This window comes from Motacilla alba, chromosome Z (genome assembly GCF_015832195.1).
Source record: "Motacilla alba alba isolate MOTALB_02 chromosome Z, Motacilla_alba_V1.0_pri, whole genome shotgun sequence".
Taxonomy (NCBI): domain Eukaryota; kingdom Metazoa; phylum Chordata; class Aves; order Passeriformes; family Motacillidae; genus Motacilla; species Motacilla alba.
Window position 1 is genome coordinate 36,225,344 of NC_052046.1, and position 22,850 is coordinate 36,248,193.

Consider the following 22,850-nt stretch of genomic DNA (forward strand, 5'->3'; position numbering starts at 1 on the left):
TAATTAGCCTTCTGATATCAACGGACTTAGATGCATCATTCTCTCCCCTTCATCGGGACCAAAAATATCCACTATAAATAATGAACCAAAACTTTGATTCAGCTACAAACAAACTCTTTTTCAGTCTAACACAGAAGCTTTCTTAAAAGTTCCTTGGGTCAGTTTGTGTAATGCTGGCTGTATGTTTAAAGAGTCACAGTCTTTAGCTCAGGACATGCTTCTTCAATTAGCCTGTTATTTTAAGTTTAGGAGCCAACACAGTTAAGAGAAAGCCTTCTACCTAACATGTGCTTACCTTCTTTGGTTTTTTCCTGTTTGGACAAAAAAGCAAAGCAAACCACAGAAAAAGTAAGAAATAAGCAATTGCTCCAAACATAAGATATGCATGAGAATTAATGATTTTCTTTTGTGTTCATGCTTTTGGTCACAGAGGAGGAATTATTAAGTAATTTATCCATTTTCAATGAAACATGTGTGAGGTGGCAAAGGAAAAGCAGAAGACTGGGAGTGCAGGAAACATACACGGTAAGTAATAATGGAAGTATTTGAGATTGGGAGTAATTTTGTCCTGGTTATATCTGCTGATTCAGCTGTGGATATTTGTATTGTGGGTTTTATTGGTATGGCAGTTTGTCTCGATCTTCCCAGTGGAACACCTGGAGGTGACTGGCTGTGTTAGGAAAGAAGAAAATTCCTGTCCTAAAGGTAGGTGAAAAACTCAGGGTTCAGTGTCTCATTCCAGTAAATCACCTAAATGCCTGCTTGAATCTGTAAGATGTTACAGCATAAGTGTGTGTTTTAGTGAAGTTTCACTGAAGAGCTCAAGCTCACATTGCCACAGAAAACACTGCAGAACGTGGACTCTGTCCCTGTCTTTGACAAGCATTTCAACTGAACTTTGTCTCACTTGCAGATACTGGATATAACATATTTTAAAAATGCAAGGTATATCAAAATAGTGTGCCTTGCTCAAAAGTTTCAACTAATGTATTTCTGCTCATTTTAGAACCATTTTTCTTGGAAATTGAAAACAAGCTTTGTAAGGACTTTTTTTTTTTTTTTTTTTTTTTTTTTTTAATTTACATGAGCATAAGAATAAAACTTAAGGCATAAATTCTCAGAAACAAAAGTTTGGTCAGTGTTATTGAGGGCCAAAACAATATGATAAGAATTTCCATATTTTCACAACAACATCCTAAGAAAAGGGATTTTGTTTGGGTGTGTGTGATTTTGGTTTTTTTCCTTTTTTTTACTATGTACAATTATGGAAAAAAATAAAAGTCATTATTTAGGGTGTCCAGGGTAAGTACATTAATGTGGAAAACTTTTCAAGGTTGGGTAATAATTTTGGAAAACAGCCCATCTTTCTTCTCCTATGTTATAACTGAAGTACTTTTAGTTTGTGTACTTTTATTGAGCACTGCTGAGATGGAAAACACAGCTTCCCAGTTCCACTAACAGGTCAAAACTGCTTTTTATGTAGCCAATGGTAACTGGCAAGTTGTCGATCTCTGGTATAATGTGCTCTTTTCACATGCTTTTCCTGAGTTCTGTCGTCTGAAAGACACTTCAAAATAGCCAGAGAAGGTGAGCTTTGTCTGCCTCTTCATGTAATACAAGCAACAGATTTCTTTTTCACTACCCTGGGACAATCTTAGACAAGCTTGTCTACTGTTGTTTGGCTTGTCTACTGCTTCTGAAGGGCAAGGGGGAAAACCAACCAAAAGGGAAAGAAAGTAACAAGTAGATGTACTTTCTATCTGTGTGCTGTAAACAAGAAACAATATTTGCTTACACATTACTATTTGAGTTGGAGATCTTTGTAGAGTCCACAGTGGATTAGGTTCCTAATAGATTGGATTAGATTCCATAATAGATTCCTTCTATCTGTTGTAGAAATATATGAAATTATATGAATAATTTTTGCAGTTATTAAGACATCCCGTAGCTAGTCAAAAACCTGTGTATTTTCCTTGAACTGATTTCTAAACCAGATGTAATCCTGTGTTCCCTTTAAGAACCAATAGGATTAAATAAACTAGTACTCTGAATTTTGGAGAGCCACAACAAATTGCTCTATTGTCTTTGTTTCAATAGTTTCATATACTGGGCCAAAGATTGGATGAGAAGATATTCTCAGAAGATGTGATATTCAACATCAGTACAAGTGAAGATAATCCAAAAGTGTGTTTAGATCTGGACTCTGGAAGTAACTACGTGGTGAATATAACTACCGTTTCTTCTACAAACATCACTGTCTCAGTTACAGTAGCAATTCAAACAAAAGGTAGGTTGTGTTTTGTATTCTATGTGCTTATAAAAGAACTTACTGTGCTGCAGAGTTTGCTGATTTGAGTCTAACAGACAGGAAAAGGGGCTGTTTCCTAGACTTCATAATTCTTTATTCTGGCTACGCGCATGTAGCCACTGTCAGCATCCTCTTTTTCTGTAAGATGTTTTTCTTTCTGCTCACTTGGCCATTGACTCTATGAGCAAGGACAGCAGTGGCAGAAAGTGCCCTTCAGAAAGATTTGGCAAAATTTGGCATTTACTTTTTCAGGACTTGCCTTCTGGCTGAGGCAGGATTGGTACACAATTTTGGTCCATGGTACAGTGCCTACTGGTTTCTATTTTTTGCCTTGAAGTATGATTCTCTGACTGTAGGAGAATTCCGTGTTGCTTGGCTGTGTGATAGTAATCTAAGTGGTATTAGGATTACAGACAATGCTTCTGTATTTACCAGTGATTAACAGGGTTCTGGCAGTTATCAGTAACTGTACAGAAGTCATGTTCTAACAGTGGATTTCTGTAGTATTTTAGTCATGGAGACTTTAGGCTTATCTTCTGACATACTAATTCTTGTGAGACAGATCTTGAAAAGTAATTGCTTCTGGAATCCACAAAAATGCTTTTGCTCACATGCTTTTTCCTAAAGGGCATCAACTATGACAAATTGTTCTGTGATAATTTTATTTAAATCAGGAGGCCTGAACCCTTGATCTTTCTGTCATTATAACCTTCTAGGCCTGGACAAGTAAATCATGTGTTAGATTTCCTTAATAGCATGCTTGGGTTTTTCCAAAATACGATTTCTCTGGAAAATGGTCATGCTTTACTTATCCTGTTTGTTCATTCAAAAAGAAATGATAGCCTACCTCTCTGTCTCAGAGGAGAATGAAATTTAAAACTTTAAAAAAAATTATTCTTGACTACTCATAGTCAATTAAGTTGAAGGAGGTAGAGTTTTTTAAGTAAGTTGATCTCTTTTTAAATTGTCTCTACAGTAAAAGAAGCTTTCAATAATGTATTAATTTTTAATGATACCTGCTTGAAATGGAGGAGAAATGTCAGGGGAACTGATGTAGAAGACAAATACTCAGTAAGTGACAATCTGTATTTTGAATCTAGGAAGCAATTTTTATCAATAAAAAACCTAATTTTTCAAACACTCACTGCTAGCAGTGTTCTTTATTATAATAATGTCTCATAAAACCCCAAGAATACTCTTGCATAGCAGCCAAAGAAAGACCATGCTCTCTTGTAGTCCCCTGTTTCTTGCTTATTTTTCCCATACTTAACTCTTAATTTGCTATCCTTATATGTATTTTCAAGTTTGCCATGTTCAGGCAAACAACTCACAGCTCTATTCCAGTTTCACTGAGTCAGTTCTCTTTGCCTTGTGGTATGCCTTCAGTCTGCCCTTATTCCAGTGGGGAATTTGTACATGAACTACTTCTGCCAGGACTCTTGACCACCTGCTGTTGTCTCAAGTTTCTCTTTGCCGGGAGACATTAGGAGATTGCACAATTGCACAATTCATATCCAGGAAGAATTTTTGTTTTCATTAACAGAGAAATTATTTGATCAGGAGAGGCCTTAAGTTACTGACTTCACGATCATTTCAGCCATCAACAATCAAACAATCCTACTGAAAAAAAAACCAAACCCATGAGCCTGCAAATTTCCTTGGGAATATAGGTGTCTGTAGTGTGATCCTAGAGCGTAGTTGGCATTTTGACATAGGTGAAAATAACTTGATTTTGTATTGATCCTCAGGGTGAAACTGGAGAGGTGTTTGCATGAGCTTACTTTTATAATTCACCAGGAGGGTATACTTCAATAAAGGTGAACTGTTACTGGAAGCCTATATGTTAGCAGGAAATATGGTCTAGGGGAAATTAATAAAAAAGAGGATAGACTAGGAGGAGAAGTGAAAGAACCAGGAAAATATCAGATCTGATTGAGACAAATCAGTTTTTGGAAGGATTGGAATTTGAGTAACTGTCAAAGCCTACAGTTTGGACACATCATAAGCAGTGTTCTCTTCTGCTGTTTCTTCTAATTAAGAGCATGAGATGGCTGAATGCAAGTATTGTATTATAACATTTCAGTTTTCATGCTGTGATTGTTTGGTTACAGTTTCATGTGCAAGGCTGGCGTTGGTATCAGAAGAACTTCTTTCATGAAATGACCTTTGAACTTTCCACACATGAGCAAGCTCCTGAAGTTTGTTTAGATTTGCATCCAGGCACCAATTACTCTATTAATATTTCCATGGTGGCTTTGAATTTTTCACTGCTTGTTTCTGTGACAACACAAATTACAGGTAGGTCTTGCCATTTATTTTATATATCTACAAAAGCACCTAGTGAGTGTAAGAGACTCAAGTGAATCTGCATTGTTGATCTCAGTGTTGTGTGGTGGGTTTCCAAAGTATTCTTTCCATGCTCAAAACTGTCCATTGTTTGTTTTCATGGGTTTTGTAGAGTTCAGAGACAGAAGGGGGAGAAAAATTGAGGTGCAGAGTGTTAATGTGTCATTTTGGGACATCAGGGAAATGATGGTTTGGTGGGTTGGACACAAGAGTAGTATCTAGGACAGCTGAGTTAAATTCCCCACCCTGTTAGAGGCTAAGGCTTTTTTTAAAGAAAACTTCTCCCCACAGTGGAGTTAATAGCTCAACTGCACTTTGTATCGGTATTTGTGACGACAGAAACAGATACCACTAAAGTCTGCAAGAATCCAAAGTAGAGTACAGGAATCTGCAAGTACCTCATACAGATACTTTTGCCTCTAATTGGCAGAGTACAAAACATAGAAGACATTTGAGCAAATTAACTTCTGAAGGAAGAGCCTTGGGTACACAATTTAGCAAGATGTAGGTCACTAAAATGTCATGATGAGAAACATCTTATGGGTCTTGATTTGTTTAGGACAGTTTTCACCATCTCTGTACTGTCAGAATCACTGTATTAGGTGAAGTGCAGTGCAATGTTTGAGGATGGTATCTCTCTTCCTGTCAGGGACACAAATTATGATAGGTAAGGATCAGGAAATCTCTCTGAGCGTCTGTAACTCTGTTCAGCCACTAGATGGTATCAGTTCTCTTCTGACTGCTTAGGAAGAGCTGGAGATTCGTGTTTTGAAATTGATCGTATTGCTGTATTTTCAGTAGTAAATCTGATGGTTTTAAGCTTCATGAAAGGTAAAACATCTCTTGTTTCTTCAAGCTGCTGTTTAATATATGCAATGACCTGTTTGTTTCTTTTTTTATTTTAATGAAATTACAGTAATGATTTGGTAACTCCTTTTCACTAGTTTCCTAATTGTCACTCAAAAATAGTGCCCATGAGTTCATGGGTACATGTGTCTTTGTTTAAAAAGCTAGTAAGATATCTCAGAATTTTGTTGGTAGTTGTAATTTTTGAATACATACTCAGAGAAAAGGAAAAGCTTTTTTCTATGTCATCCTGTGGTATTTCCTCAATTCTGCAGGATTGCATCAGGTCACTTACTCAGCAGAGCTCTGGAGAACACTTTGCAGCAGGTGATGTGTAAAATGCTATTTTTGTCTTGGCAGCTGGCATATTTTCCTCTGCTGAGTTAGTGTTTAACAAATGTATATGCATAGTCCCAGGAAAAGTCCTTGCATAAAAGTTCGGTTATTTCCATTTTGAAAGGAGATTTTACTACACAAGCCAATTTATACCTGGTAGTTATCTTACTCAATAAGCAATAAAAGATAGATGTTGCTCTGTCATATTAGGAGTCTTCATCAAAAACTTGGTGTGTGAAAACATTTCTTATTTTCTGACTTCCACTGAAAAAAACATAACAATATGTATTTTTGAAGTTTTTGCAGAAATTGCAGAAAATTAAAAAGCCAGTAATGATCTTGAGGCAAAACTTGCCAAATAATGGAATTTAAATAAGATTAGTTGTCTTGTTATTTCATCTAAGATTAAAAGGATCCAGCTGAAATAATTCTTCTGGCAGTGCTGCTTTGACTTCTGTATCCTATGTCTTGGAATTGTATTGCCTATGCAAGCAGCTTAATTTATATAAAAACTATTATTTAAACTATTATTTAAGCTATTTCAACTATTATTTTCATCTTAATTTGCTCAGTTATTTTGTAATCATGTATGCATTTTCCATGGTGGATGGAATGATCTCAACTTATCTGCCAAATTAATTCTGAAAAGTGGCTTTATGAGTTCTGATGCTTTTCCAACTAAATGGTATTGTAAAAATGCAAGATATATCTTAAGCACAGAAGCTCTAGGGAAACTGAGACATGCAAAAGTGTTTTGCTGATTATGTTTTCATGGGTTGTTTGAAATTTCATATGCCATCCTTGAAGAGGTACATGATTGCTTAGTCTGTAGCCACAGCTGGGAGCAAACCCAGAAGTTGTGTCTCCTTGACTTTTACAAACCTTCTATATTTTGAGAGTTTGGGAAATCTTAACTGTGGAGTTATGAATAGTGTAAAGAGACATGTGCCAGACAATTGGATGATCACTGCCTTACAGACCTGATTTCCTGACAAGGATAGTGATTGTGTAAATTTTTAGATTGTTGCAGAATACAATAATTATGTAAATGCTAGCAATAAGTTAGGGTATTTTTTCAAAAAAACAAGATTTGTAAATGCCTGCAATGAAAGTTATTTCTATATCCTGAATATCTATATCTATGCTCATATTCATCCTGAATGAGGATACATTATATCTGTGTTATTTCTAAAGAAAAAAAAAAGCCAAGAACTTGGACCTAAAAGCCTGTTTTTCTCCCTGATAAAAAGCATCCTCTAAAAAATAGTTTGGTGCTGAGCATGAAGTTGGTTTTGCCTGTCAGCTTGTGGATGGTAAATGAAGTCTTGCAAATGCTTCATGGACCATTGTAACAGGCATCTTGCAGAGTCTTTTATGTTGTCTTAACTTATTTTAAAGAAACTCTCACCATTTGTCTACTGAAAATAGGAAATTGAGTCAATTATCAAAAATTATTAGGCAGTGGTTATATTGTAGCTGTAAAAGGATGGTAGCAAGATAGCCTTTTAAGCAAGGAATCTAGTGTCCCTTTCCAGAGAAGGAAAGGAGTGTCTTGTGGGCATACTTGTGATTATATTACTTACACATGGCTCTGGTAATTTTCCTTTTGGAGTATCCTTTATTAAAGCACGCTTAGGGGAGGCATTGTTCTTAATTTCACTACCTGTTTTTACATATGAAATGAAGATGATTGAACAATTTTGTAACTATTTTTTCAAGTGTTTGAAAAACAGAATAATAAACAAGGAGCTAGGTCTATTTTACTTTCATAGCTAATGTTCTGAATAAGAGTAATTTTTTCTGTACAGCTACATTAAAATTCTATTGATATTTGAATCTGGTTTTGAGCTTTGCTTTGGGTAGATTCTTCATGAAAACTCTGGGGTTTTGGGGGTTCATGAATGCCTGTAAGTTTACAGAATCTGGTTAGCTTTTTTTGTGTTTAGAACAGACCACTATGACTTAAGACATAGTAAGACCAAAAGTGTTTCTGGACACTAGAAATGGATCTTTTGTGCCTGAGTAATTGATTACATTTTCTTCTTGTAAAACAATTCTTATTAAGTTAAATTATGATTTCTCATTATGATTGCTTTTCCTCATCTTGATTTCCTGCTTAGAATCAAGCTGTATTTTGAGTTTGCTCAAGGAATACTATTCACACATGCTGCAATTCTTTATATATTTGTACATGTACTTTCCAGGGGGTTTGAGTAGGCTTGACCTTGAGTCTGTGTCCCTCAGATAACTGTAGTACTTCCTGTATTTCTCAGCTGCTATTCTTTTTGGTTCAGCCCAAGATTTACCAGCAGGCCATGTACTCATGTGTGTCTCATCTCTGTCTTCATATGAACACATGAGTGAAAGAGTAGACTCACAAGCAAAGAGTCTGGAAAGTTACTTGAATAAGGGGGTTACTTGAATAAGGGGGATGTATTCCATCATATATTAAGTATAATCTTCTAGAGCCCTTTGTCTTGGTGTGTGGAAAATGTATGACATTACAGATCAGATTGTGATGTCTGATTTGTTCATCTGCCTATGGATGCACACACACACATTGTTCTGATCTGATGTAGCATGGAAAACATTTATACTCATTCTCTCATAAAGGGAGTTCTTTAAGGTCTGGAAAAGAAGGGAGAACCCAAAATCTGCTTTCCAGTGAGGAAGTGAAAGACTGTTGGAGGTGTGGTGATCTCACAGCTCTTATTCTGAGAGCAGAAGCATCATGTACCTCCAGAGAAACTATCCAATAAAATGTGCAGCATCAGAACACAAGAATTGTCAAGAAGGGAGTTTCCGATTTATGTAATGAGGGAAGATAGGTGATGAAAACATGAGCATGATTACTTTTTTTTTAATGTAGGGGGAAATTAGCTGCCAGTCATTTAAATAACTCCATACACATGCATACACTTTGAATTTTTGTGCAGAGATATTTAAATGCATGATAATTAAATTCATATGAACACCACTTCACTATCATTTTTCTGAACTCCTCCATAGTAAGAATTTTTCATGAGTCTCTGTGAAGTCATGAACATTCAGATAATTTCTCTTATTCTGTTTACAAAGCAATTGATATCAGTGACACAGTCTATGCTTTACAGCCAGTGCTTTGCAAGAGGAGTAGAACTCTGATTTCCAAACTATGCTTTGGATGAGCTGCTCAGAGAAGAGAAACAATGAAAACTAAACATGGTGTCTTCTGTCAGGCTTTCTAGTTGAAAGCACCAAAAGCACCTTGCTGAGTTTTCCCGGACCAAATTTTCCTTCTCTCCCATGGCCAGGTACTGTGAAGTGCCTTCATCTTGGTGCGTATGAACATACGCATATTGGCCAGTCTCCTGTGCCACACATTGCATTAAAGCAGTTCCAAGTTGTGCAAAGGACCACGACACTTGGCCAAGGTCCAGGAGGAAGGGAGAGCTACAGAGTGCTGAGCAAAGGCAGGGGATATAGGAAGTGGCTGGCGCTGTAAGCCTGGGTGCTCACGCTGAGAGTCCAGCACAGTGCTGCACCCCTCTGCTTACCCAGGCAAGGTCCTGTCCTCAGCCTAGGAAGTGGGGTGAGAGCAGTGATTGCTGTGTGCAGGGTCCCAGACCAGACCACTTTCACTGGGACTTGGAGACTGTCATACCAGGTCCCCTCTTGTGAAAGGACCAGGCAGGCCCCTAACCCAAACACCCTGAGCCAACAGCACTGAGCTCCCATTCTGCTGCCACACCCTGAACACCTCCCCCTGCATCTGCAGAACAGCCGATGGGAGCGCTCAACACACCTCAGTTTGTTCCTAGAGATCACAGGGGAAAGGTGCTGCAGGAAGAACTGGAGCAGAAGACAAACCATAGAAATGTCCGGGCAGGGATGAGTCAGGAGATGAGGATCACCCTGGCTCACACATGGCAGCAGGCTCAGGCAACCTTAACACACCCTGGAGACTATCCATACAAGAAGCAGCGAGATGTGGGCGAATTTAGTTTTAAAGGTGGGCTTCCTGGCCCAGAGGTGCTCTGCAGCTGGAATCGGGCCAGCTTCAGGCCCTGCTCCGACACAGAAAACACCTGATGGGGCACCAGCTGGCTCCCTGTGTGCTGTGGGGCTGTGAGTTCTCACTCCCAGGTGAGGGCAGAGTGGCAGGTCACTTGCTGGCATGGAGGACACTGAGAGGTGCCAGCCAAGGTCCCCTGGAGCACGTCTCCCTGCTTTCACCCTTCTTTCCTTGCCCAGGACCGTTGAACTTCAAAGATGTGCTGGCCCTGGGCGCTGCTGTCCCTGAGAGAAAGAAAGGCCCCTTTGTGCAGCAGAGCTCAGGCCCCCAGCGCGGGAGCCTGGCCCGCGGCACACGGCTGCAGCAGGGCTGTGCCTGGCTGCTGGCAGCGCTCTGGGTCCATCTGCATGGCTGCCTCGCTGAATTCATACCTTCCTCATCATCAACAGGATGGTGTGACATTCAGCCACAGAGCAGGAGAACAATGCCACAGTCAGCAGAGGGAATCACATGAGCGGGGTTTCCAGAAATTATCAGTCTTTAAAGAAGATCTAAATGATTTTTTCTGTAGATGTGATCTTGATTTATTTATTCTCCCTCCTTCCTTCTTTTACATAATTTCCTCTCTAACTGAAAAATCTCTTCTCACTCTGTACTAGAACTATTATATTTAAATATGTGCAGTAAAGTTAATTACTCTTCCAACTGTAATACAAACAGTAAACAATGTTTTCTATTGTATTAATATCTCTACCCTATTTTAGTTTTACTTTTACAGCAGTATTTTTTACTTCCTTGTATTAAAATTCAGCAAAAACCTTTTGGACATAAAGCCCTCAAATAACAATATGATGCCCAAAACAGGCTGGAAATAAAACCCATAGGCCTGTGTCTGTAGAGCAGGTATTTATTTATTGCAGCGCTAGTGGTGAGGAGATATCTCTACCTAACTCCCCCACCTTTGTCAAGTACTGTGGTATATTTGTAGAGTAAGTATTTCTTCGTGCCACTATGTCACTACAACATCATCACACACGTGCCAGAACTAATTTACATGGTATGATCTCATGGTTATAAAAAGCTCTTCTGCACTGCGCTTGTGCCTCCCCAGTTTAGGGGTCGTCAGGGGTCTTTGATGAAGGCTTCCAAAGTCATCTTCACATCTGAACTTTTCAGCTTTGTGATTGGAGCATGTGCAGTTACGGTGTTCCTTGGTCTGTCTGGACCTAACCTGCCTAAATTCTTTGTTTCACAGCTAATTGTCTTTACATTTGCCAATTTCTCATTAGTACTATACTTATCTGTCTCTAAAGCTATTCACCTGGAGTGTTTATCTTCTTTTTTGTCTGTTCAGCATTAAGCAGCTAGTTAACCATATACTAGCCATTACATTGTATAGGAAGTTATTTTTTACCAGGTTATATAGGTATAAAAAGTTGTGATTCAGGTTATATAGGTATAAAAGGCTGTGATTCAGGTTATTTACATATAGAAAGTTATGATTCAGGTTATACTGCAATCAGGTTTTATAGGTATATCATGTTATATTGATGTCTTATAACTCAAGCTGTAGAAGCACCTTGTAATTTTGACCTTAGTTATATAGGCATCACATGAAAAAAATCCCTTGTGTGCAGGGAATTAGGATCATGCAAATGGTCTTGTTTTACTAACAGGTTGTTTTATTTAAGACCCGGCCTTAAGAAGAGTCTTTGATTTGGATTCTTTGAAATGTCAAGTTTGGTGAAGAATTGCTGTATGATTTTAAACTTTGTTGTTCAATTCCGTTATTATTTTTAAAGCTATGTTATTGCCCTTACAGTTTAACACCAAGCAGGCTTTGGCTCCAGCATTGAGGCCTGGGATGATTCTCAGTGTTGTTGCAGCAGGAAGCACTTCCTGGCACATACTTTCTTCCCTGTAGCTTGCCTTCAGGTGGAGAGAAAATCCATCAGTAGATGGATTTCTTATTGTAGAAAATTAGCCTTTATATTAAATGTTCTAGTGCTGCTAACCATAAGACTACTACGACAAGGAAGTGCTTAGAGTGGGATAATCTTAGCCTAAATCTATGCATATACTTTGATTTCTTGCTATACCTTTCTCTGTTTTCCTCGTGTTGCTACAGATATGTTAGTCTGTTCTGCTTGGGAAGACTTAAAAAAAAAAATTAATTCTTTAAGAAAGGCAAGGTGCTAACAGAACCTGAACAGACTGGAGGATCTTCATTTCTTCACCTAGTGCAAGTCCTTACTTCTCTGTAGTATTCCCCTTTCCCTCCAACTGTTCTCTGTGGTGTTAAGTCAGTGTTTTTAACATGTGAATTTTTAAATCTGGTAATAATGTTGACCTCCCAGCAGACTTCTTTTTTTTTAAATTATATTTTTAGGTGTTTAATTTCTGGCAAAATTCTTACTTTATTAAAAATGTCGGAGTGGGAAAATACTGCATATGGAGCAACTCCTTCAGAGTTTATTTTCTGATCACCAATGCAAAAATTAAACTACTCCTTTCAGTTATGTTATTATTAGTATTATTATTACTCCTTCACATTGCTACAAACTGTTCACTCTTTTTATTAAAACAGGTAGATTATCTTCTGTGTGCTTGATGTTTTTAATAACTAGTATTTTTTACCAGAAATGAAACATAGCAAAAGACTCCATCCTTTAACAGCACTACAAGTTTCTTCAGATTCTTCTCTCTTTTACTCACTTACTAGGGCTGTCAGTTCTGGATGGCTACTTATTTTCATTATTTGTATTTTCCTGTCAAATTATAGAAAATAGAAAAATCAATTGTTATGACCTTAGCATCTTTCTGGGGAGGAAGCTGTAGACCACTATATAAATCTTACTCTCATTTCAATCCTAAACATTGATAGCTGGTTTCTTTACTGGCAGTTCACCCATAGCCTGATGTTGAAGATAACCTTGTAAAGGGAACTACCAAAGCAATTTATTTGGTAGGTAAGCTTTCAGGAGGTTCTCCTAAGGATGATTTTTGTCAAGGGGTAGAGGTTTTTCTTACTAGGGATGCTTGTATGGCCTGTTACCTTTATTTTGGGCACACTGTGCTAAAGTTGTATCCCCTCATAAGTTTCATCTGTGTTTAAAGCAGAGGTCATATAAGCTTTCAGATTTCCTCTTCATATGTTACAAAAACGAATTTTTTTTCCCCTCATATAGGATGATTTCTTTATCCATCTCTTCCTTGAATCCTTTTAGCTGGTTTCACACAGCTCTGTCACATTGATGACTGGAACTTCAGGCACCATGAAATGGTCACACATGGGCTTTGTATATCTTGGGCGCTACCATTCTAGTGTTATGTAAGCCTGATTCTTACACCTTTGAGAGAGGCCTTCTGGATTTTCTCTTTTTGTTGTCATTTTGGTGCCTAACACTCATTCTGAGATATACTAATATGCCATTTCTACTACTCAAAGGCAGTTAGAATATTTAGCATAAATTCTTCTTAGAAGCCCAGCTGTATCACCTCGTATTTTGTACTGGTGAATTTAATCCCAGGTTCGAACAGCAACAGCTGTTAGGGTGGTTCAATTCTCCTTTTATAAAATCTCTTTGTTTCTAACATTGAGCAGCAAAATTCATTTGTATATACTGGGATTTTGCACAATGATTGTTAACAAAATGCTAGTGGTACTAACCTCTCATAACCTTCCTGCACCCCAGTACTTCTGCTTTCAGCATGATTTTCTAGCTCCCTTTTTAGCAGTTACTTACCCTCTTGACAGTTTCTCTAACAAACCTCATTTTCTCCTGCAAAACTAAAGATTTTTCTATACTTCAAAAGATATGTGCTGCTATTTGTACTCCAGCTCTTTGAAAAATCCATGCATCTCAGCAATATTTTTCCTGATGTCACTTAACTTTGGGAAATCTGCATTGATTTTCTTTTGTTTCTCTTCGTGATATTGATTATTCTTTCTAGCTTTGAAGCCTTGGTGTTCTGTACATAAGCACTGCATTTGTTCCTCTTCAGTCAGATATCACATCAGCAGCCTGATACCCTGCTGTTGAAAAAAGCCTAGCTGTACCTGTATTTACCTGTGCAAGTTCTTTCAGACTTCTGGGCTGGATGGTGTCTATGCTTCACACTCTGCCCCCTTGGCTGTACACACTGAATCCATTTTCATTTTTGCTTCCAGGCTGGTAGTGGTAGTTTACTTTTCAGTGTGCAGCTGTCATCATTACCACTGAAATTAGAGGAAGAACTATTTGTTCAGCCTTGGCCTTGATGCAAATTCCCACTAAAACAGATCAGAGTTCTGTATCCACATTGAAATCCAATTTAAGGGCCTGGAGATTGCTACCTGACTATGAGCAGTATCTAATGAAGTTGCCTTCTTGAAAGTACTTTTGGCACTACTAAATTCTCCTTTATTCATACCATTGTATTTCTTGCAATGGCCTCTGTGCACAGTTTCACATTTTTCTTCTCCCTGACCATTTAAATTAGTCTACTAAATAATACTGCTTCCTCCAACAAAGCTTTCGTGGCTCATTTCTCTGTAGTCAGCCACCATTTTTGGGCATCTCTCTTTTTCCCAGCTAACAGAAATACAGGGGCTGCCAGACCATCATGATCATATTTGCTCTGTGTTTTTCTTGGCCAATTTATGTTGTCTGCAGGCTTTAGCTGTTTGGGGTTCAAGGCTCAGTTGAGGATGTTTTGGCAGAAAAACTAGCTAGCAATTGAAAAAAGGAAGTGAAAAGTTGCTCGGAACTGATGCCTGAAATATTTCTAAAAACCTTTCTGAACCACAGGTGTTTGTTCGCTTTTCAGATCCGCCTTTCCCAGAAGTAGAATTTGTCGCACTTAAAGGTTCTGCACCTTTGCTCAGACTCCGAAAAGCAGACGATCAAAATGGACCAATCAGGTTTGTCTTTGTGCTATTCACCCTTTCAAATAACATTTTGCAGATTCATGTTATGTACAGATTAGAACTGTTTTGGGTGACAAGATAGTTTTTTAGCAATGGGAAAAAAACTTGAACTGTACCTCCCAGTTTCTCTACCCTTAGCAGAGTAATATTTAGCTTCAGGCTTTTTTGCTGTTTTCTGGAACAAAATCCTAGTTTGGATAATTGTGAGTCTTCACCACTGGCTTTGTGGTTTGATTTTGTTTTTCTTTTCCCTTTATCCACAATGTGGTTGCAGTAGATGGATACAAACACACCTCTACTGATGTGATTTTTCTTTCCCAATGAACTCATGCAGACAGTAAATTTTTCCCCCCAGAGCCAGATGAAGTAGTGAATTATGTCCTCGTTTTTGCATATTCTGAAGTACTGTTTTCATAGTAGTGTATTAGTATCAAAATGTTACTCAATATTACACCGAAGCAGAAAATACTTGAAAGCTAGGAAGATCTCATGGAATGGCTGGTGTAACAACCTTAATGAATAGTCTTTCTATGGTTGAATACGATAGACTAAATATTGTTTTGAGAGGTACGAAGACAGATTTGATTACATTTTTTTGAATGGTACCTGTCCTCTCCTCCTTTCAACAGAAATCTTGTTTTTTTGAACTTACAAGTAATTTTTGGAGAAAATTGTATATTATTTCATAGGTGAACTTCAGTGTGAGGAAGAGGAGACAGTCTGAAGTATGTCAGTTTTATGTTTTCTGAACATCAATAAGCATGTAGCAATAGCATGAATGTGATGAGAAGAACCAGCTCTAAGCTGTGCATGCAGTGCATTTGGTTAAAATTGAAGTGGAACACGCAGAGAGAGAAATATTTTAGTTTAAGAAGTGTTTGTATTGGACATTGTTAATAAAAAAACAATTAAGGGGCTACAAATAGAAAAACCAATTAATTAGTATCTGATGCTTATTTCATTGAAATGAGGGCTAATATTGACTTTTCTTTTTTGTTTCACTCTAGTCTTTATCAAGTGATTGTGCTTCCTCTGGATTTGCAAAGCACTTTTATTTGTGACTCCTTTGCTGCTACATCTTTCTTTAGTAACACCACTGACATTAAAGGATATGTGGCCGCTGAATTTCGGGCAAAGGATGTTGCTGATAATATGTCAATTGCTCTTGGAGACAGACATTATTATGGGAAGTTTTATAATGCTCCTTTAAAGCCGGGAGAAGAGTATTGTGTTTTTTTGAAAATAATAAGTGAGTGGAATAAGGTAATGGATGTTTTAAAACCTCTTCTTTACACCTCTTGAATGAAATGTTGCTGGGGGAAAAGACGAAAATGTTGGCTGGGTATTAAATTTTTATGACACTTCAAGGATCTCCTAGTTGACAGAATTAGATTAAATCTGAAGCTCTTTAAATATCTCTTGAAATTCCTTAATGGTACTTGTAATGTTGAAGCAACTCTGAATGCCATAAGTCAAACAATGGAAAATAATTAAAAATGAATGGCCATCCCTGCCTTCAGTAATTGAAGATGTCTGTATTGGGCCAGAATTTACTAAAAGAGATTAGTATGAGAATTTGAAAATCACTGCTTAGCAATGATGAATTCACCTATTTTAATTTTTAGTTAAATGTTTTCTAACAGAATATCCCAATTCTGTAAATGACATGGAAAAATATACTTTATTATGTGTTGTTACCTTCTAAAAGGCAGTGAATGTCAGCTCCAGCTCCACTGAGAAAGCCTTGTAAAAAAAGGGTATTTTTATCATTAATTTTTACGCTTTTAAAGTAAATATGTATTTTTAATTAGAAACAAAAAGTTTCTAAAATGTACATATCATCTAGTTTTCCAGTTGTATCTATTTCAGGAGTCAACAGTTTTAATTTTTTTTTATAATATAAGTCTCAGCAGTAGAAAGTTTTTCTTGTATGGGCCAGGGAATAATTCCTTGTGTACAATACGTTTCCTGAATGTCAAATACAAAAACTGAAGTAAGCAACCTCCAATAAAGAAAGAAACACCTAAGCAGTGCCTCACCTTGCCATCAAAAAAGAGCTTTTAGGACTTTGTGCATACAGCACAAAGCAAGGAGTCATGCAAAAACTGATCCATGAGTCACTTATAAATAATTCTCCGCAATTTTGGAAGCCTACACACAAATCTCAGTAAGTTAAAAAAGCTTCTGTTAAGAAATAGTGAGTAACATCCTCATTTATGCACATTCCAAAGTATTGTTTTCATAGTAGTGTATTACTATCAAAATATATTTCTAGAGTAAAAGGATTTACCTTTTACCTGTAACTGCCTGAGTTCAAAGTCAGTGAAATAAAACAAGTGCATGTGATAACAGGATTCTGGTATCTATTAATCTGTGCAGTACTATTTAACAATAGTCTGAGAAATTTTTTTAGCAGAGATGAAGTGGTTTCTGATCCTGATACAAGTCTTGTTTGTCATAATTTTTAATTAATTGTGTGAGGGAAAAGGTAGGAAAATAACAGTAGAAGGCATTTCATTTCATAAATAATGTTAAGTTATTAACACTGACATCCAAAATATCTTGGAATTTGGACAATGAACTGTATTTCGTAGAAAAATGTGCTCAGTGGAGCAGGATTGTTAATCAGTCAAATGTATACAAGTTTGGCCTCTTCAAGCACTACTAAATATGTCTTTGAACTTAGTTTATTTATCCTGGGGTTTTATGCATTGGCTTCCCTAGGTCTTTACCCTTACTGTTTCCTAATGCTGAGGGATTTTAACTTCTTTTACTTTTGTGGAGTTTTTTTCTGCGCAGAACAAAGTAGATTCCTATTTACCAGCCATTTATGAAGGTGCTTCTTAACTTACATTATGCTTTCTCTTTCTTATGGATTATTTCCTGATGTTTCACTGCTGACATTTGCAGATGTATTTTCTAGGCCACTGATTTGAGGGATTAATATTACAGTTATTTGTAGAGGTCACTCTTGCTTCCTGCCATTAAAAATGCATCAGCTGCATCATGTACACTCTCCTGTATGACTTTTGTTGGTTGACAAAATACACAAAGTTACATGCAAGGGTTACAAATCATTATTGGGATTGCAAATACAAACTGCTTTGGTTTGCAGCTCTGCTTCTTTAAAATGGAGCTTGGACTGCTGGTTCAAAAGTATTGGTTTATCTTCCATTGTCATGCCCTTTTATTTTGTGCAATTGCTGGTATTAGAAGGCTGAAAAAAAATTGGAATTATGAATTGCAGGTTGGTGGGTTTTGAGACTTTCTAAAAATGTGATTACTTAAGTAACTGCATTTGGATTCAAGAGCTCTGTCTTCTTTTTTAAAAAGTTGCTTGGCCCTCAATTCTTAATACCTGTGAAATCAGCATTTCTGAAGTGTCTTTTACTTGTTAGCACATTTCCATTTGAATACAGACAAATTAGAAATAGATGTAATAGGCTCCTAACTAATGTTCTCATTATTCTCTTTCATATTCTGGCGTCCTTAAGGGTCCCTTCTGTCTCCTTTCATACTAAAAATGGCACAATTTGTATCATCGTGCTGCAAAATCATTGCTTGGTTTTGATTTTTATTAACATTATTACTGCATATCCTTAACATATTATTGTGTTCATTTTTCCACTGTTCAGATTTGGAGGTTTTGAAAAGAGTGTCTGCTGTGAAGTTTTTACTTTCCATTTATTTTTTTGTTTCTCTGAGACTCATGAGACCTCTGTAACTTCCCTGATAGGCAGGAGATGTCTGTTTTTCTGCACACTAAAGTGTGTCATTATGGTAGCTATTTCAAAATGATGGCACTCAGACCACTGCCCAAGAATCTGGCATTTGATTGGGTTTCTAAACCCACCCCTTTATCTTCCCACTTCTGAGAAGATCTTTCTTGTCAGTCTTTTGTCTTTTTAATTAACCAGAAAATTCCTGATAAATAATGGGTTTAAGAATCATTGAGATTCCACGATTCAGCATGCAGACACACAGAAGTGAGATTAATCACACAAATATGCCTTCATCCTTTAATCCAAATGTTTCAAAACGTAGCCTTCTTTCTCAAACCTACTGTTATTCAGAACAACATAATACACACTTTACTACAATATGAAAAGGGCATATATTGTGTATGTATTATGTGAAAGTCTGTGAAAGTCATTTAGCAGGAAGCACTACAAAAATATACTTCACAGTAGTTACGTAATAGATAATAGAACCTAGAATAGAACTTTTTTGTGTATTTATGACTATGAAGAGCTTTGCTCTACAAAGACCAAAGCTTACTGTAAAAAAATGAAACTTGCTTAACAAGTCTGCAAAAGCAAACCCATGATAAGTATTTCTTTAAGTATTCTACACAGTTATTAAAAATTGCCAAGCATGTCATCATAACTGAAGAAAATGCTACATCTGGTATTTGTAAAACATGCCATCAGATACTCAGTTTTAACATACGTGTTCTGCATGGGAGAGAGTTAACACAGCATATTCATCCTTATCTTCACATTTCATAAGTTCTGAACCCTGATCAAAGCAATGTCAAAGATCCTTCCATGGATGGAAGGTTGTAAAAAGAAAGGAAGAATAATGAGCTAAAAGCTAGAGCCAGCCTTTCATCAAAGTTCTATGTCTAATCTTATTTTTATAATTTATAATCTTCTAAGACAATATAGAGGCGGCTACCAAGGGAACAACAAACTCCATTCCAAGTGGTAATTTTTCTTTGATGACTTATCTTTCAGAGGGTGGTAGTAACAATATATTTTTCTCAGAAGAAACAGTGATTTTCATATTTTCTTTTTTAGGTAAGAACACAGTCCTGTGCTGTTTGGGCACAAATTAAAAGTAAGTGAATTTTTCCTTCAGTAAAAAAGTCTAAGTTGTCATGGCTTTGCTTGGCAGCATAAACTTATAATTGCTGTGGCTGTTTCTTCTTTTGCCATTCATGATCTGTTGACTTCAAGGATTGAAAAGATTAGGGACAGAAAATTTTCCATGCTTTTCACTATTCCATTCCCATGGATTCAGCAATCCATTCTAAAATGGACTCTCCTGTTTTTCCCTGGTTTTCACTGTTGTTATTTCTTTCCATCACATCAAAATCTTTACAGCAATTTTTGTGCATAAAGGATTTGAAGGACAGAAAACGTGAACTTTTGGAACCATATTTTAAGATAGTTTTATATTGGCTTAAAGATCTAAAAAAATCAGTCAAAGAATAACAACAATAACAAAAAATGAAAACTAAAAATATATAAAAAATAAAAACCCCAAAAATACAAAAAAATACCCCAAATACCCAAACAAACAAACAAAAAAACCAAACAAAAAATCCCCCCACCAAAACCAACAACAAAATACTAAAAACCCAACAACAACAACAAAGACCAGCAACACATTGCCACAATATGTTTTAGCTTTTAGAGGCCATATTTTTTACTTTAGAATGTTCAGATGGTCCATCAAGAATTTTACAGTCTTAAAAAAACAGAAGATACTGTGCAAAAATGAAAGCAATGGATAATTTATGTACTGGTAAGTACAGTTTCTTAAGTAAATAAGAGGCATAACTTTAAAACCCTGTAAATTTCTCAGTGTGGTTTTATTTTGATTTACTTTTTGACTTTAAAATATTTCCAGGTAATGAGTTTACCTCAGAGGAGTTTGGAATCTTCTTGTTTCCTTCCTTTCCACCATAGCTAAAACTACTCTTCACCGACCTCATGTCTCAGTAAAAAGCAAACATTTGCCTCCCTTGACAAAGAAAGCAGCACCACTGGAGTCTCCCATGAGCCCTAAATCTGCTTTTGAGTTGAAAGTCTTGGAAATTTGAGTTAGGAAAGGCAGTAACGCTGGAAAGTGAGGCAGTACTTTGGAATGATGTCAAGTCATGTGGTGCATGGATTGCTTGAGGTGCACTTCCTTCATATCAAATTATCACTATAACTGATCTTCTGGTGACAACTCTGCCTTTATGTCTAAGTTTTCTTTAGTTGCTATTTCTTTAATTACTCTTATGACCTAGTTCATTTACCACCACACTTAAAATATAATGTAAGCAGCTGTTCGTTGTGGAGACTCTGCTGAGATTAAGTACTCCTTAATTTTGATGGTTCCATTGATAGGACTGTTTAGGCAATAGCTGTAGAATAACTCTGGAAAGACAGAAAACTGTTCTGTTCTGAATTTGTCATGTATCAACATGCAGTGCATCATCAAATAGGTGAGTTTTGATTTTGGGGCTAAAAGAATGAGCATAGGAAGATGAGAGTAGGACAGGCCAGGCCTTTGGCGTAAATCCATTTACCTTTATATTGAATGGACTTATAGTCAAAGTGTCCTTTACCCTAATGTACTTCTGCAGCTGGAGAGGCTGAGAGTATTTTTGGCTTGCTGAATCCTTTGAGAAATATTTCTTAATTCAACTTGTGAAAGGCAAATCTGTAAATTAAATCTAAACCAAATGGCCATGTTTCAGGTGTCATCTAGCTAGATATTTTGTGATAGATCATTGATATAAAAATGGTAGAAAACTGTATTAAAAGCACACTTTCTTCTGCCACAAAGAAGCTAAATGAAATTTTAGGGTTTTTCATGATACTCAGTCTACAATATGGAGGGAAGACAGTTCTGTAACTTTTATGGAGGGCTTGCATCTTCTCTAAAGATGTGTAATTTGCTGATGGAAACTGGTGTTATAGTGCTATAAAGGCAGGTATATCTTTTACCAAAAATGAGCATAATAATAATTTTTTTAGTACTCTAATTAGTCTTTATTCCTCAACTAGATGGTAACTACCAGGTAGTCAGCTCCATTACTCTCATTAAATGAGCTGTACGTCCAGCATCTGGGTTTTGTTGCTTACTTCAGCTATGAGCAGGCTGGTGCTGCACTATTTGATTGGTTTGTTTGAATTGTTTGATACTTTATTTCAGATTTATCACCCACTCTGCAATACATGACTGCTGTTGGATTAGGGTCAGTGGCTGCTGTCTGCCTTATATTGTTCCTGTCATTCTCCGTGGCACGGTATGTGATGTTACTGCCTCCAGTTTTGCAGTCGTCCGTTACATGTTTTTTCTTTTTAGATATATTTTCTTGCCAACATGCTTGGTTTAGCATCTTGGGTGGTTAGAAACTATAATCAAGGGTGCTTTCAGTGGCCACTAATGCTGTCCATTGCTTGAGCTGATCTCTGTATCTTTGCAATTACTGGCAAAGCATCTGAAATGTGTGGGGCTTGTCTTAATAAAGGAAGGATTTAAGACAGTGAGTAGAACCAGGACTTTAGTACAGAAGTGTTCTGATTTAATGGGAATTAGGTACATGAACTTTATATGCTGTCAGAATGTTGATTCACTTTGCTTATGTATAGAGCTAATTTTTTGTCTTCCCAAATTTATTCAAAAGGCCTGAAAAGAATTGTTTTACCTAAAGGCCATCATAAAAACAAGTTTAAAAATTTTAGGAGATTTATTAATTTATGTTTCATGATCCTTCAAGCAGGGTCAGTAACTTCATAACTGTCTTCCTTTTAAAGTTAAAACAAATATGCAAGTTATGTAATTGTAAATGCCTACATATATTTAAAACCTCCTCAGTAAAATCTATGTCTTTTTTGTTGTTTCAATATGCGTATCTACAAGAATAGGCTTCTGATATATTTCCCTTGAAAGGTCAGGAGCCTCCAGCATGGGGACTATGAAATATAGCATTGATTGGTTAAGCTGCTTGTTTGGCACTCTGAAACAGAAGGAATTAGTCATAAAGTAGGTTTATTTGTATTGTTTGTGGTTGTCTAAATTTCAAATCAGTTCTTGTAATCAAAATTCTGAATTAAAGACACCATGGTCTCATTTTTTTCTTTAAGCAACTAAATAAAAAGATCTCAGGCTTTGCTAGGCAGTAGAATGCAGTGGTAAACTTGAGCTTGCAGTCTTGGTTGTTTTGGGGAATTTTGAAAATGTTTTCAGAGTCTTTTATATTTTATATTTTATATTTTACTTTTATATTTGAGAAAGAAGGGGCTTTTACTGTCTTGATTTCTAAAGTAGCTGACAGAGGACTTACTGCAGGAGGAAGGGGGTTCCCTGGGCTGTCATGGTGTGAAAAGCTT

General features: G+C 36.8%; 1 protein-coding gene across 4 annotated transcripts in view; it reads left to right on the forward strand.

The window, feature by feature from the left end:
• SUSD1 (sushi domain containing 1) overlaps positions 1–22,850 on the forward strand; it is a 42,575-nt gene that overhangs the window by 14,868 nt on the left and 4,857 nt on the right. For 3 of the 4 annotated variants that reach the window (XM_038125348.1, XM_038125347.1, XM_038125345.1), the window contains exons 8-15: positions 431–525; positions 2,098–2,287; positions 3,285–3,379; positions 4,420–4,606; positions 14,640–14,733; positions 15,747–16,002; positions 19,539–19,578; positions 21,670–21,763. In XM_038125348.1, the coding sequence (XP_037981276.1) occupies positions 431–525; positions 2,098–2,287; positions 3,285–3,379; positions 4,420–4,606; positions 14,640–14,733; positions 15,747–16,002; positions 19,539–19,578; positions 21,670–21,763 (1,051 nt within the window). The remainder of the gene's footprint in view (positions 1–430; positions 526–2,097; positions 2,288–3,284; positions 3,380–4,419; positions 4,607–14,639; positions 14,734–15,746; positions 16,003–19,538; positions 19,579–21,669; positions 21,764–22,850) is intronic. The other variant, XR_005255462.1, reaches the window with a different exon arrangement.